This window comes from Nesoenas mayeri (genome assembly GCF_963082525.1).
Source record: "Nesoenas mayeri genome assembly, chromosome: 2".
NCBI classification, from domain to species: domain Eukaryota; kingdom Metazoa; phylum Chordata; class Aves; order Columbiformes; family Columbidae; genus Nesoenas; species Nesoenas mayeri.
In genome coordinates this window covers 10,824,873-10,839,708 of record NC_137543.1, presented here as the reverse complement: position 1 = coordinate 10,839,708, position 14,836 = coordinate 10,824,873, and the positions used below count along the sequence as shown (strand labels likewise).

The 14,836-nt window shown below is 37.4% G+C and overlaps 1 protein-coding gene across 1 annotated transcript in view; it reads right to left on the bottom strand.

Moving 5' to 3' along the window:
* Positions 1–14,836, bottom strand: part of ADCY8 (adenylate cyclase 8) — a gene marked incomplete at its 3' end in the record, with an annotated part of 129,502 nt that overhangs the window by 60,101 nt on the left and 54,565 nt on the right. Inside the window, exons 4-5 of the mRNA XM_080340061.1 lie at positions 14,474–14,585; positions 3,305–3,432 (exon numbers count right to left, since the gene is read on the bottom strand). Of these exons, the coding sequence (XP_080196187.1) occupies positions 3,305–3,432; positions 14,474–14,585 (240 nt within the window). The remainder of the gene's footprint in view (positions 1–3,304; positions 3,433–14,473; positions 14,586–14,836) is intronic.

Below are 14,836 nucleotides of genomic sequence, written 5' to 3'. Positions count from 1 at the left end.
AAAATATAGCTAAGATTTAAAAGCTAATATATAGCTCTGTAGGAGGGAGAAGAAACAACTGTTAACATAGGTTTTATAAGTAGTGAAATTTTTGAAAGTCTGTAAACATCCTCTGATTTGCAAGAAGGTTTTGAGTGCATCTATGTAACTTGAATGTATCTGTGAAGTCTGAATGATGGCTTCGCGTATCTTGGATCATCTCCCTATTATTTTGGAAACACAAAATTATTATTTTGTGAAATCTTCAGATGAAGGTAAAAAATGTTATAATCATCAAAATATCATTTTGATCTGGTTTTACATCTGGTAAATATTGCAGTGACCAATATAGTAGAAACTCAGTTTTTTAAAGAAGTGAGGTTTTTTTGGTGTTTGGTTTTGTTTTGTTTTGTTTTGTTTTTTTCTCCTCATTTTAATTGTGAGAGATATCTACTAATTTAAGTTCTAATTAATAGACTGTAGATAACTTCAAATTCTCGCAGAAATGTGGAGTGAAATGTAATCAACATAATGGCCTTCTATGAGGCATGATTGGCTGGGTAAACAAGGGGACAGCAATGGATGGTATCTACCTTGACTTCAGCAAGGCTTTTGGCACTGTCTCTCGTAACATCCTCATAGGTAAGCTCAGGAAATGTGGGTTAGACGAGTGGACAGTGAGATGGATTGAGAACTGGCTGGATGGAAGAATTCAGAGGGTTGTGATCAACAGCACAGAGTCCAGCTGGAGGCCTGTAGCTACTGGTGTTCCCCATGGGCCAGTACTGGGTCCAGTTTTATTCAACCTATTCGTCAGTAACTTGGATGAAAGAACAGAGTAGACCCTCAGCAAGTTTCCTGATGATACAAAACTGAAAGAAGTGGCTGACACACCAGAGGCTGTGCTGCCATTCAGCATGGTCTGGACAGGATGGAGAGTTGGACGGGGAGGGACATAATTAAGTTCAACAAAGACAAGCGTAGGGTCCTGCACCTGGGGAGGAACAAGCTCACATACTCGTACAGGTTTCGGGCTGACCTGCTGGAAAGCAGCACTGCAAAGAAGGACCTGGGAGTCCTGGTGGACAAAAAGTTAACCATGAGTCAACAATGTCTCCGTGGCCAAGAAGGCCAATGGTGTCTTGGGGTGCATTTGGAAGAGTGTGACCAGCAGGTCGAGGGAGGTTGTTCCTCCCTCTCTACTCTGCCCTCATAAGGCCGCATGTTGAGTTCTAGGCTCCTCAGTTTGAGAATGACAAGGAACTACTAGGAGAGTTCAGCAGAGATCTACAAAGATGATTATGGGACAGAAGCATCTTTCTTATGAGAAGACACTGAGAGAGCTGGGTCTGTTCAGCCTGGAGAAGAGAAGGCTGAGAGAGAATCTTATTTGTGCTCATAAATATCTGAAGAGTGGATGTCAAGAAGATGAGGCTACACTCTTTTCAGTGGTGTCCAATGACAGGATAAGGAACTATGGGCACAAACTGAAATACAAGAAGTTCAATCTGAATATGAGGAGAAACCTCTTTACTTTGGGGATGACAGACCCCTGGAACAGACTGCTCAGAGAGGTTGTGGAGTCTCCTTCTCTGGAGACAATCAAAACCAGCTTGGACACATTCCTGTGCGATCTGCTCTGGTGAACCTGCTTTAGCAGGTGGGTTGGACTAGATATTTTCCAGAGGTCTTTTCCAACCCCAGCCATTCTGTGGTTCTGTGATTCTGTGATCAGTAATACCCCATGGAAGAAGTGATCCTCCCTGTGAACTCTGTGAGCACGCATCAAGATAAGTAACATAAGGCTCCTATACTCTGGACAGAAAAGCCTGGGGAAAACGTCATCCTCCCTGAATGGCCAGAAATTCAGATACTGGGATTATCAAATAAATTGGAGGTGGTCTGAACTGAATTAGCCTGGGATGACCAAAGTCCTAATGGATTTTAATTTCACATTTCCCACAAAATATATTTGTCATTTAAGATGGTAAAACCACAGTACTATTTCTACTGGATTACCACCTTTGAGATCCAGTTTATAAAAAGGCACTGGGGTGTTAGAGATTTCACATGTGTAATGAGATTCAGATAAATATACTATCTTAGAAGAAAAAAGACTTACAATGAGTTCACTGCAGATTATATTACCAAGCAAATGCAAATGATTTGATGTATGTCTCCAAGAATTTGTAACAATGCTGGTAGCTTTTTTCATCTGTGTATGTTCTCTAATTCCTGTTTCACTTTCACTGTGGGGATTCCAGAAGCAAAATATTGATTAATTTTTGCAACATTTAGTCTGCGATAATTGAATCCAATCTTCTTAGAGATCATTGTCACATAATCATTATTCAGTTACATTTTCCATTAATTAATTTTTGTCAAATTCTTTCTCTATTAAGATACAGTAATACAGCTGCAGTACACATTAACTGTCTGATGTAGGTAATGAGAGACACTCAGATTAAAGGAGGAAAGCAGTCTGGAAAAGAAGCAGACAAAGAGATGATTGGACAGCAAAACATCCATGGAAAGAGGAGAGTGCTTCCATTAAACAACACTGTTTTAGGGAAGACAGGAACAGAAGAAGGATTTGGAGAAGGGGTACAGAGCAACATTGATACAGAGGATAAAAAGATGGAGAAGACCTCTATTGAAGCATTAGACATTGGCCACTGTTACAGTAAATCAGTGGATAAGTTTTATACATGGACTGCTGAAACATTGTTATTATTAATCCTGATTGCATCAAATTACAATAATCTATCATCAAAACAACTATATTTACATGATGTGAACACATCCTTTAATTAAAACATTTAAGCAACAATCTAATTTAACAAGGAAAAATTACTCATCTGGCAAACCTTAGTGCTTATGAGTTTGTCTGTGAGGTAGTTTCCAAGTTAAAGTATTGACACAGATGTCTATTTAGTGTTCATATTGTCGTGCTTTTTGAGTTTTTTAAATTATTATTAATGGGATTATAGGAAGCAATTCAGTATCCTCCTTCTCAGCCTCCTCTTTAAAATGACAACAGTACAAATTGAGAGCTGTTAAGAGCTGTGAAACCTGTCACTCGTAATGCACACATAGCTATTGTTTTACATGCTCTGAAGCAGGACAGGTTAATAAAATGCATTTACTATCTGTTCCCATGCATCACGTGGATCGAAAAATCCTGCCCTTTTCACAGCAATAATCCTGAGGTCTCTGAACCACTGTAGGAATTACTTGTCTAGTAATAGCATTCTGAGATAAGAAGTTCAGGACACTGTCAGAAACAATGAAAAAAGAAGAAAAAGGGGGGAAAAAAAGGCATTACCTGATAGTTTTGATCATGCTGAGCCCCATTTCAACACAACAGTGTGCATGGTCCTCACGAGGTTCTGGAAGCCCTGACACGCAGTAGTAACAGTCCCCCAGGATCTTTATTCTGAGACAATGATGTTCCTATATGTAAAAGTACCAAAGAGGAAGAAAATATTTGCAGTTTTGTTTTCATAATTTTAAGATGAATGTTAAAGTCATTAAAAAAGGACTAAAAAAGAAAAATAAAAGTTTTGTGCTGGGTGTTTCCTGCTTGTGATTAGCATAATCTTGATTTATTTCACTTTTCAAATAAAGTACATTTACATTTTCAGTAAAAGAAAATATATAGTGATTTTTGTATTATGTTAGTCAGAGTTACTCTTGCTGATGGTGAGAAAGGTTTCATCAGAGTTAGTCTGGAAGCTAGGCCAAGGATTCAGAAACACCAGCTGAGATAATGAATAACTCATTTTAGACTATATTGCTCCAGGGCATTCCTTCTGCCCCCTTTTTACACTGGAAAGAAATTAAAAACCTCTTTCCTCCCACTGACAATCCCTTCCCACCTAAAGTTTCCACTGTCACACTCAAGCATTTCCAACAGCTATGGGAGCTGATCAAGTATCTGCCTGCCAAGGATATAAAAGAAGGTGCCTTTTATTAGGCTTACACTGTGTGGAAATTTCATTTATCTTGGATCCATCTAGAGACATCCTTTAGCCTATGAGAAAATACTGAATTAATTTCTTAAATACATATCAACAACATTGTTATAGACTGACACAGCATATCACTCTGCGACTGGATCATTATTTTGGAAGATTCATTTCTGTTGAGCAGAAGTGCCCGAGTTACTGAAACTTTTGCAGTTCCCAGGTAAGCAAAACAAATGAGCCTGAGATTAGCTGTAAACTTGACCTATGTATTTTGCTGACTTGGCCCTCACAAGAGACAATCAATGCACAGGGATAGAGACCATAATAATTTGAGGACAGAGCTGCAAGTGTCTTTGGGCAAAAGGTATTACAAGTTGAGTCAGGGAAGCATTTTTATGGTGGAGAATCATTGAAATAATAAGTACAGTGTTAACACCCGATCAGCAAAGGCTGTGATGGCAGAACATTAAAAGGAAGACCAGTCACTACTGGAGGACAGGATAAAGATTTGCAAAACCAGTTCAGTAGATGGCTGCAAAATTTGGCCCATGGTATTTATCTCAGCTTTTCTCTTTCTCTCTGGCAACCGGTGATGGAGGCTGTACTAATTAAGGGAGCAAGGATACACTGAACCCACTGGGGAAGAGAAAACTCTAAGTAGGACATAGGAACAAATGTGAACACCGACTGTGCCTCAGGAATTGAGTACTGGCCAAATGAATGGGACTCTAGCTTACTGTTCAAGATTTTGCCTAGGAAGACGGAAGCTTTGTAGTCAACCTCAGACAAGTCCTTACAAATCCTAGAGTGGCAAAGGGAACCTACAAACTTGTACCCAAAGCTTTTTCAGAAGTCAAGTGAAGTTTTAAGCATGCCAGTGAGGGAAAAATCTTCTCTGGGCACAGGGCCAAAGTAAGCTGATTCACCCTGAAATCTTCTTAAACCATCAGCAGGAGCTGACTGTGTTTGAAGCTTTGACTAAGTCTTCAGCTAATACCATTGCTGGCTCTCAGAGTGCAATGCCTCGTTGCCCAAGTTTCACAAGGAAATTCTAGACTAAAGTCCGGCTTCCAAAATGTCTAAATTAATATGTAACTCTTCACATTCCTTGTCTCTTTCTCTTCAAACCCTCTGCAGACCCGCAGAAGTGAACATCAGGTATTTTTCATACTGTTGCAAATGAAATAGTACATCCTAAAATCTACCAAAATATTAGTTTTTGACATGCTTCCTCCTCAATTGAAAGAATTAGAGATTTTATTTTGCCACACTTTCCATCTACTTTTTTTTTTTCTATAGATTTTCCATCTTTTAATGGGCTTCCTTAAGCTTCTGTTTGTGTTCCCTGGTTAGACAAAATGCAGAGATAAAGGTACTATAAAACAGACTCTGAAGTTCTTTCTAATAGAGTCATTCAATTGATTCATATTCTAATTGTCAAAGTAAAAGGAGAAATTGCAATGCCATATTGGTCTGAGTTGGAGTAAAGCAAAAGGCAGAACTTCAACTCCATTCAGAGTCACTACAAATACATCACAACTGAAAATCGCATAGTAAAATACAGGAAAAAAAGGGAAAACCAGTCAATTTATAGGAAAGGAGGGAAGGGAAGGGAAGGGAAGGGAAGGGAAGGGAAGGGAAGGGAAGGGAAGGGAAGGGAAGGGAAGGGAAGGGAAGGGAAGGGAAGGGAAGGGAAGGGAAGGGAAGGGAAGGGAAGGGAAGGGAAGGGAAGGGAAGGAAAGGGAGGGAAGGGAAGGGAGGGAAGGAAGGAAAGGAAAGGTCAGGAAAGGAAAGGAAAGGAAAGGAAAGGAAAGGAAAGGAAAGGAAAGGAAAGGAAAGGAAAGGAAAGGAAGAAACATGTCTCAAGTAGTATTTTATTATCATATTTTCATATTATATTTTCATATCATATTATCATATTTTAGTACTATAATTTAGTTTTTACGTTTATCAAGTGGTCTTGCACCTGTCGTACCTTCCTATCTGATGATGTGAGAATCTCCTATTAAGTGAGCATCTAATTCAGCACAGTTACAGAACGTAGTCTGCAACAGAAAACAACCTCAGCGGTTTAGTTCTTAATGATTCATTTATACTGGCTGAAGTGCTGATTCCATTAAAGTCAGATGAGACCTCTGTCACCGGACTGCATGTCTGCTCTTTTGCTGAAAATCAGAACAAAGCAGACCACTTCAAAAAGATGTGATTTTGATAAGAATAAGAAAGAAGGATCTTAATGCATAACAAGAGCTGCTAATGAGAGTTCAACGTAAGCAAACCTGTGTGTCTGTGTGTGTGACACAGGAAATCCTTTCAGCTGCACAGGAATTTGTACTTTCTCTTGTCATGATACATCATCTTTACACTCATTTCCCAAAGCTCAATAAGTCATCTACAGGGTGAGATGACTATATATAGGTGTCCATATGTCAGTCAAGGTTGCCATTACAAAGGAAAGCCAGATAACACAGTCAGTGAAGCTGAGGGACTGATTCAGCTCACAGACAGAGCAGCTGGCTGGGATTCAGCTCATTTCTCAACACAAAAGCTTACAGTGCGTTGGTAAGACCGCTGGATACATGAGGCATCCATGCAGGACTAATAGACACGACATAAGGTATAAGGTGTGTCCCTCTGGAATGGTGCAAGGACCGGGCAGGGTGTCTCTATTAGCACCAGAAGCCACAGGGAGCACTTCAATAACTCTGCATCTTCTTTATTTTTCCTCTTAGTCAAATAATTATGACTGTTAAACATGGAATGTATCACAGTCTGACTATATTGCCCTTAGGCTTCTATTCTTCCCTTATTATTCCCATCATACCTATTTCAAAAGTAAACTGTGAATTTCTCATCACTGTAAAAGTTTCAGCTAGAAGAAGATGATTCGACAACTGCCTGGAAGGACAGAGGACTAATGGTATTTGCCTTTGGCAGAGGAGGGTTGCATGGGCTCCTGAGATTCCCTCTGATAACTCTGTAGTTTAATCACATCTACAGTTTAGACTAGGTGCTTTGTCAGGCTGTTTTTATTAGTACATTGAGGTTAGATTCATAGCTAATGTGGGCACCCATGCTGTAGTTGTAAATAGGAGATGGAGTTTTGTAAGGGCTTACCTACTTCTCAGTGGTATAAAATGGTAATAATAGCACTCAAGATTTTCCTCACACTCTAGAGCTCAAGCCTACTTCCTAAAACCATCTCACCACAATGATATATAACAGGTGCAAGTTGATGTTAAATGAAAATGAATGAAAAATATAAACATGCATGAAGAAACTGTAAAATAAGTAAATTATTTAAATAAGAGAAAATAGCCATAGAGGAATTTTGATGCAGCAGGTACTACACTACAGTGTTAAATCCTTACACTGTCATGAGGCTGTTATGAGTGCTTGTTTATTTTATTCATTCATCTTCTCATAAGCAATTCCAGAAGTTGTCCTTGGTCATGTGAATGACAGCTGATATTATACAGACATTCATATCAGTATCCATCATCCTCACATCCCTCCCCATACTCACTCATTAATGACATTTACTGAAGGTATCAATTAATTTCTCAGCATGTCACAAATAGGAGCTTTTTTTTTTCTCTTTATTTGCAGCTTCTCATTTGCTACAAGTGAAAGATTAAGGGGCCTGATTCTACCTAGATCAATTTAAATCAGTAGAAATATTGCCTGGGGATATTGAGCAAACTCAAACACTCAATTATTACTAATAATAATTCTAGATTAATTCAGTGGCAGTTGATTAAAAATCTTTTTCCAAACCACCTTAATCCAGAGCAAAAGAAAATATGCAGATTTTTCATAAATAATTACCTTATACATGTGAATTATTTACGTTTAAGCCTATTAAATACACTCAGTGACTGCAAAGGAAGCTGAAGAAATGAGTTGCTGAAATATCAAGTTACTGAAAGACACAGTCAGAAATTTCATTAGTGTTTGTTATTTCCTTGGGTTAAATTTATGACAAAAGGAAAAAAAAAAAAAGTAACTGCGTGTTAGAAATTATGCCACTTTTTCAATTCTTCCTGTTTTTGAAGGGAATCCCATAGGCCAGTGAACAGCTCACAGAAAAGTCCACACTTACAATTTTTATGATTTTATGCTAAAAATTTAGAACACTGTGGATGAGAAATTGCTGAGGCTGAACTGCAGAACAAAGAGATCATAGACATAAATCTCCTTTTAAAAGGCAGCCAGAGTAGGGGGTGGCACGGACTTGGCCTTTGTGTACAATAGCTCAGTTCCTGAAACACTTGCCAAAGGTATAGGAAACTTAGATAAAAGGCCTTTCTCAGCATGAGTGAGGTCTGGGCCAAAGCTGTTAATCAGCAGGCTGTTTTGGGGTTTTAGCTGGAGAGAGATGCATCCAAATTCCTCTTATTGCATCTCTGTTGCTTTGGAAAACAGAGCTGGGACCTTGACAGTGCCAGTTGAAGGGACGTTCTTGAGTCTGGTAATAGGGGCAGAAAGCAGGATGCGATTTGGGTCACAGTTGCAAGGACTGCTTCTATTTTTTATACACAGAAAGGAAAAATGTGGCAATATTTCATTCTCTGCCTGGGCCAAGTAAAATTTAAATATAACCCCATATTAAATTATTTTGATTTACTTCAACAGATCACACAAGGAATGCTTTCTTCTTTCTAGAATAGCTATAACAGTGTGGTTAGGACTTCTCCACGCTGAAAGGAAAGATGAGTTTGAGGCCTCCCATGTTGCAGAAGGAACTGAGGCATGTTCTTGCTTGAGTTTTCTAGGTATATTATATCAACACTTGTGCTCCTTGACATTCTGTTGAAGAAAAACAGCTGTGGTTGCTGTGTCTGGTGAGCAACCATCCTCACCAGCTACTGTTAAATAGTAGATTATGCCATAAGTGTTTTTAGGCAAAGAAATCCCTGTTAGAAAGATTCAAGGTGTGTTATTTTCCTGCTAAGGCAGGAGCAGCTCTGCATGGAAATTCTGCCCCTTAGGAATTTATAGGACTGCATATACATAAAGGGTGAGGTAGACATTTCTCAAGAATATACTTGTGAAGCTTAAATCTCATTCAAATTCCAATTTATGACATAAAGTTTTTTTGTTTTGTTTGTTTGTTTGCTTTTCCTTAGGTTTGGATTTACATAACTCTTGATTCCTATATCACTGAGAAATTTTGAAACTGAAATTTAATTTAATCTCTTATTTTCATCAGTGGACTATCACTTCTAAAAGTGTTTTGTGGACTGGGCTTTTATCTGACTGTGCAGGTCTTTTGCTGTTTTACTGGGCTCTTTAGTAACTGAAATATTAATACTATAACTTTAGTAAGAACATTTTTAACAGTGTCGTTTGTTCACTAATATTAGGCAATTAATTATTGACACCGATGAGGAGGGAAAACATCCTAGAATTAAACATTGCAAAAAGAGCATTCACTTCCTCACATTACTATAAATTTGTACAATGTCCTTAGAATTAACTAAATATCACATATGCACACTTATAATCCAGTTAAGTCTGCTTCTTAACACAGTACCCCAAGCATATACTTATGAATAAATTCTCACCTTTATTTACTGGCATATATGTTTAAGCAAAGAGGGTTTTTTAGGGAGCCTCTGGAGTCCTGCGGGTTATGTGCTTGAAGATTATTTCACAAAAGAACAAAGCACTGCTGGCTCAGAGGTTAAACGTGGCAGGGCATGACAAAACACTGCAACAAGAGTGTCTTTATTGAGGGCACAAAAGAGCCTTTAAGATGCTCTTCTTGCTGGTGCAGGTAATGTACTGGGGCAATACCATGATGTGTTCTTGTAAAGCCTTCTAGTTAGGCTGGTTTCCATCCCTGGAAATGCTGGTCACAACTAAGACTGGTAATAAATACACTGTGAGAGGAATTTCTGGCGGGTTGTCTGCAATCTCCCAAGAAAGAAGTTAACTAAGGTTGCAGAAAGAGACCACCTCTCTCAGAAAGTAAAAAATAAAAAAAATTAGTCAGTTCTTTCATAGTTAAAAGCAACCTGTGATTCACATTACACAAATGACTCTCTTGCAAACACCAGGCTGGTGACACAAAGAGAAAAAACCACTCATATTAAAGCATGAATTTTCCATTCATTGAGTAAGAAGCACTAGTATTCTGGTTATCACATGATGAGACTGTAAAGAGATGAAGTGTCTTACAGGCCGGCCATTTTGTTCTTACATTAAAACTATGGATTTTAATCTTTCAGAGAAGATTTCTGTGCATCAGTGCATCACATTAAAGATGGGCCCAGACTCAAACCTAGGACTCCCTGTGTGTTCATCTTTGTGTGTGTGCCTAAATTAAAATGTTGTGGTTTGGTTTCACCTCTAGGTCTCAGTGATGCAGGACTACATTTCAGCTGCTGTTGTGACAAACCTTACGGATGTCTGCTCCTCTCGTTAAGGTTTTACTCTTTCCTCTTTGCCATATCTGAAACTGAATCTACACACAGTGTGGGTACATTTAGAAATAAAACAAACAATTTGAATCATAGTGTCGGCTGACATCTAGCACTGCAGAGAAGGCAGGGGAAAACAAACAACAAAAATAACTATTATTTCATCAAATCAGGACCTTTTTTAGGCTTAAGTATCTTACCAAATGCCATCTTATTTCCCTTCTCTCCTCGAAATTTTTACTGAAAGAAAATATTTATATTAATTTCTGTTCAGGCCTTTCAGTAGATTGATATATAAGGAAATCTTTTTTTTATTCTTCCTTTCCTCTTATCACTTTTATATTTAGTAAGTATCAGTCTTTCACAAATATCAAGAGTGATTAGAAAGGTGATGTATCTGTACATAACATAATATTTCTTATACAAAATACAATATTTATTATATTTCTTATATGAAATACAGAACTGAGTTCTAATTTTTATTCGGAGTGTTCTGTGGTAATGATACCGATATTATGGAATTTTCTGTTATTAATTATACACATCAACATATGCCATAATACTTGAAGAAACCAACTGAAGATTCAGAAAAACCCCCAAGCTCTCGTTGCTTCTGCATTGCACAAGAAAAAGGAAAGCTGAATACGAGCAACAAGAAACTAAGCTAGATTACATTATTTAGTATGTTGTGCGATAGTGTCTTCTTTAATATTATATTATTTATATAAGAAGATAGATCAGATCAAACAATCCTTTATATGAGATTGTACAATAGTATTTTATGTAGAAGTAAATAGGGATTTATAAGGGTTTTCCTTAAAATCTAAAGAAACTGCCTCAAGCTTTCTGCAATTGACCTCTGATGATAATTCTTAGCAAAACCCGAGAGTTTGAGCAACAGTGTCTATTTTAAAGAGTTATGATGACTCTAGTTAAGCTGATTAAGAACTAGTTAAGTGATAGATCTGGAATCTAGATGTGGATGTGTAATCCTCATTAGTGGAAGATCCTTCTAGGGAAGTTTCAAAAGGGCCACTTTCCAAAAAGACTGTCAAGGAATTACAGGCAATCCATTGCCAATAACATTTGCAGAAGAAATAAGACTGAACAAAACAATATGTTTCAGTACAATAATGTCATCACTGTACATTCAGAAACATGTGATCAAGGAAAGACAGAACGGGAGGAACAGTGATGATCTGTCTCTACCACACTAGTTGGGGTTGTCCCAGAAAGTCTGCTTTCAGTGCTAGTACCTATGTCTTTAAAGAAATTCTGTAAAATTTGAGGAGTCCAAAATAATCTTACAAATAAGAAAGCTTTACAATGTGCTTGATCTATTTCTTTTATTAAGAGCAAACCTGAAAAGTGGCTTGATCAAAACACACAAATCTATTCCTGGAGAAAATCAGTGGCTACAAGGTAGCTCTTTTGTCTGGGAAAAATAGGTCATAGCAGGAATCAAGGGACGTAATTCAAAGTCAGAGAGAATCAAATGAGAAACAAGCCATGCCAAATTAACAGTGAGAGTGCTAAGGCACTGGAGTACACTCCCACGATATGCAAGTATTTCTCCATCTCTTGGAAACTTCAGGTGAAAACGTGGCATTTTTCCAAAAGAGAAACCTTTACCAGATGTGAAAGCTTCACACAGTATCAGCTGGGTATGTTGATGGCTCCATGTAAACCACAAGTCCTTAAAATTCTGGTCAGTGTCCACTTCCAAAATTCCCCAAAGGCAAACATTAAGTCCAACACAGGATTTAGACCCTTATATTTTGGGCAACTGGTCCCCTCTTGGGTTAGACAGAAACACCAAAAGCCATGTAGAGCTCCTGTTCCTCTCTAGGGCTGTTGGGCATCTCTATCGTCAGAACATCAGGCAGGTATCATGACATCCAAGTATCAGAAGCCACAACCAAGAAACACAATCAAAATGCCGTTCTTTGTAATTAATTCTAATTAGTCATAGTTAAATGACTCTAATATTTGTTGTCTAATCTGTTCAATTTCTTTGGTGATTCTTCCCTGCATCTTTCACTTTTCAGTGGATTGTTTTAAACAACTGGATTAGTCTAGTCAACGATGTGTGGAAGATAAAAGCAAATTCACAGACTAGGAAAGAAAATGCACCAAGGAGCCTGAAGTCTTGAATTTAGTGACTGGAACATTCACCTGAGGGGTGACTGTCCTGATGATGAAGTTTTGCATGCAGAGTTCTTTCATCTCAAACTCTGCAAATTTCAGAGTAAGAAATTAACTTCTTGGATATGTTAGATAAACTGGCATATTTGTTACTATCTCTTTAAAATAAATGCACCTACATTTTTGGGATATCCACTCCTATGTGTGCACATTCAGAGTTCTTCGTGAAGATTTTTCAGTTTAGGACTGTGACAGAAAGATTTCTAGAGGGTTTAAGTAAGACATGTGTGACAAATCACAGAAAAGGGGGAAACTCCTGGGCCTTTAAAGATGTAAAATTTTCAGTTCCTATAAAATATTAAAACCAAGCAGGGAGTTTTTTTTCAGGGTAAAGTGGCAAGTGAGAGAAAATTCTCTGGATTACACTTTTAGATGTAAATGCCTTCTTTGTTTTTAACTCCTTTATCGAATCTAGTCATTCTATACAAAATATCTATTGGTTAAATATAGTTTATTGAATATCAAAAATATGCTTAATTTTCATGAAAAAAATAATCTCTTCTACCAAGAATGTTAGGAAAAACTGAAATATAAAGCAAGGCAATAATTTACACTGTGCACATATTCTGCCTAAAATACTTCTGACACATTCATACATTTAATTTGGTTTAAAATATGTACCTTCAGTTCGGGTGGTTATTTTAGTCAAGACATATAGCAGCAGACATTACTCCTATAAGTTTTCTAAAAGGCAGGACTGAGGTAATTTCTTTCACCCTGCTTGCTTGTTAATGTAGATCAGAGTTAATGGGATTATTTTCTTTGAGAAACAAATATTGTAGGTTGACCTTATTGCATTTACCAATTTACCAATGTCCGGGCAATGGCATGCAGGTTATGACATCACTTTGTACATGAGAAATCACATTGATATTTGAGATAAAAATAGCTGACTCCAAAGAGCTTTGAATAATTACAGAAGTCTTGCCTGTCTTGACTTGAGTTTACAAGCTGAGAAGACACCAAGAGTTTTACTGATGCTTGTGTCATATTTGCACAAATACTCCATAGCCCTGAACTAGAAATGCATAAAAATCAGTGAGGGATGCAGATTTTTACATCAGAGCAAGTCACTATAGGATCTTTTTATAGTAAATAGAGAGCAAAGTCAATGACATTCAGACTGTAATTCCTGTTTTCCCATAGTAGGTGCCTACATTCGGTTGCATAAATTATAAGCTAAACTCCATTAAATGTACTTCAATGCCTACACTAGCAACTTTATCAGCCAGCTCAGATGTTGACAGCTAAAGATAGTCACATAAAATGAAACTTTGACCAAAGAAGAGAAGAAAATGAAAGCCTAGTAAAATTGATCATATGTTCTGCTTGTATTTCTGTGCTTTGCTCTTTTTCTAAGCACTACTAATCAAGTAACAAATAATTCGCCTAAGGTAACAAATTCCCCAGCAGTTTTTAATTAATTTCGTTGCTGAGTTAAATAGAATCCAATCCAAAGATCGTAAAACAACCATTTCAATGACTGTGGTGACTGTTTAGAAGTCCTTTCAATGAATAGGTCTTTTAACCTTCCTCAGTTCTTAAAATAAAAGTATAAATAAAACTATAGTCTTTAAAAAAAAATCGTTATCCAGCAAGGACCAGAACTACAAAACTTCCTTAGAAACTGTGGTATGTGATCTGTTTTCATACCATTCTTGGTCTAGCACTGCAGAAACAAGAAGTTGGAATGACTATCTGAGCTTTCACTGGCTATTGGAAGCCATCCTTTTTGAAAAAAACTTCTCAGTGTCTTCCAACCTCTATACCTGTATAGAGGCCCAATGGGGAAAATATGGATGAATATTGCTCAAAGTAATCATAAGATATTTCCAAAAGCTCATAAATACAGAGTTGACTTAATATCTTTTTGCAAATTAATTGTGTTTAACTCACATGTGCTAGTCGATCAAATCTGGCAAAGAGTTCATTCAGCATTCGGACCAGTTCCTGGGCTGACAGAGTTGTGGAGAGGTTGGTGAATCCTTTAACATCTGCAAAAAGAATACTAAAAAAAAAAAGAAGATGTATTAATATTGAAGCCTATTTCCTTTGCTAACTGAATATGTTAAGTTACCTTCTAGTAATTTGCTACTGAAGGATCATTTTGAAATCATGCTACCTTAGGGCTAGACTTCTGGAGATTCTAGTGTACTGAATACAAATATCAAAGGAACCAAAGAAATACCACCAAGTATGAGAAAGGGTTTTGTGAAAAATATATGTTATGTAATTTCGGATTTTCAAATCATTCAGGAA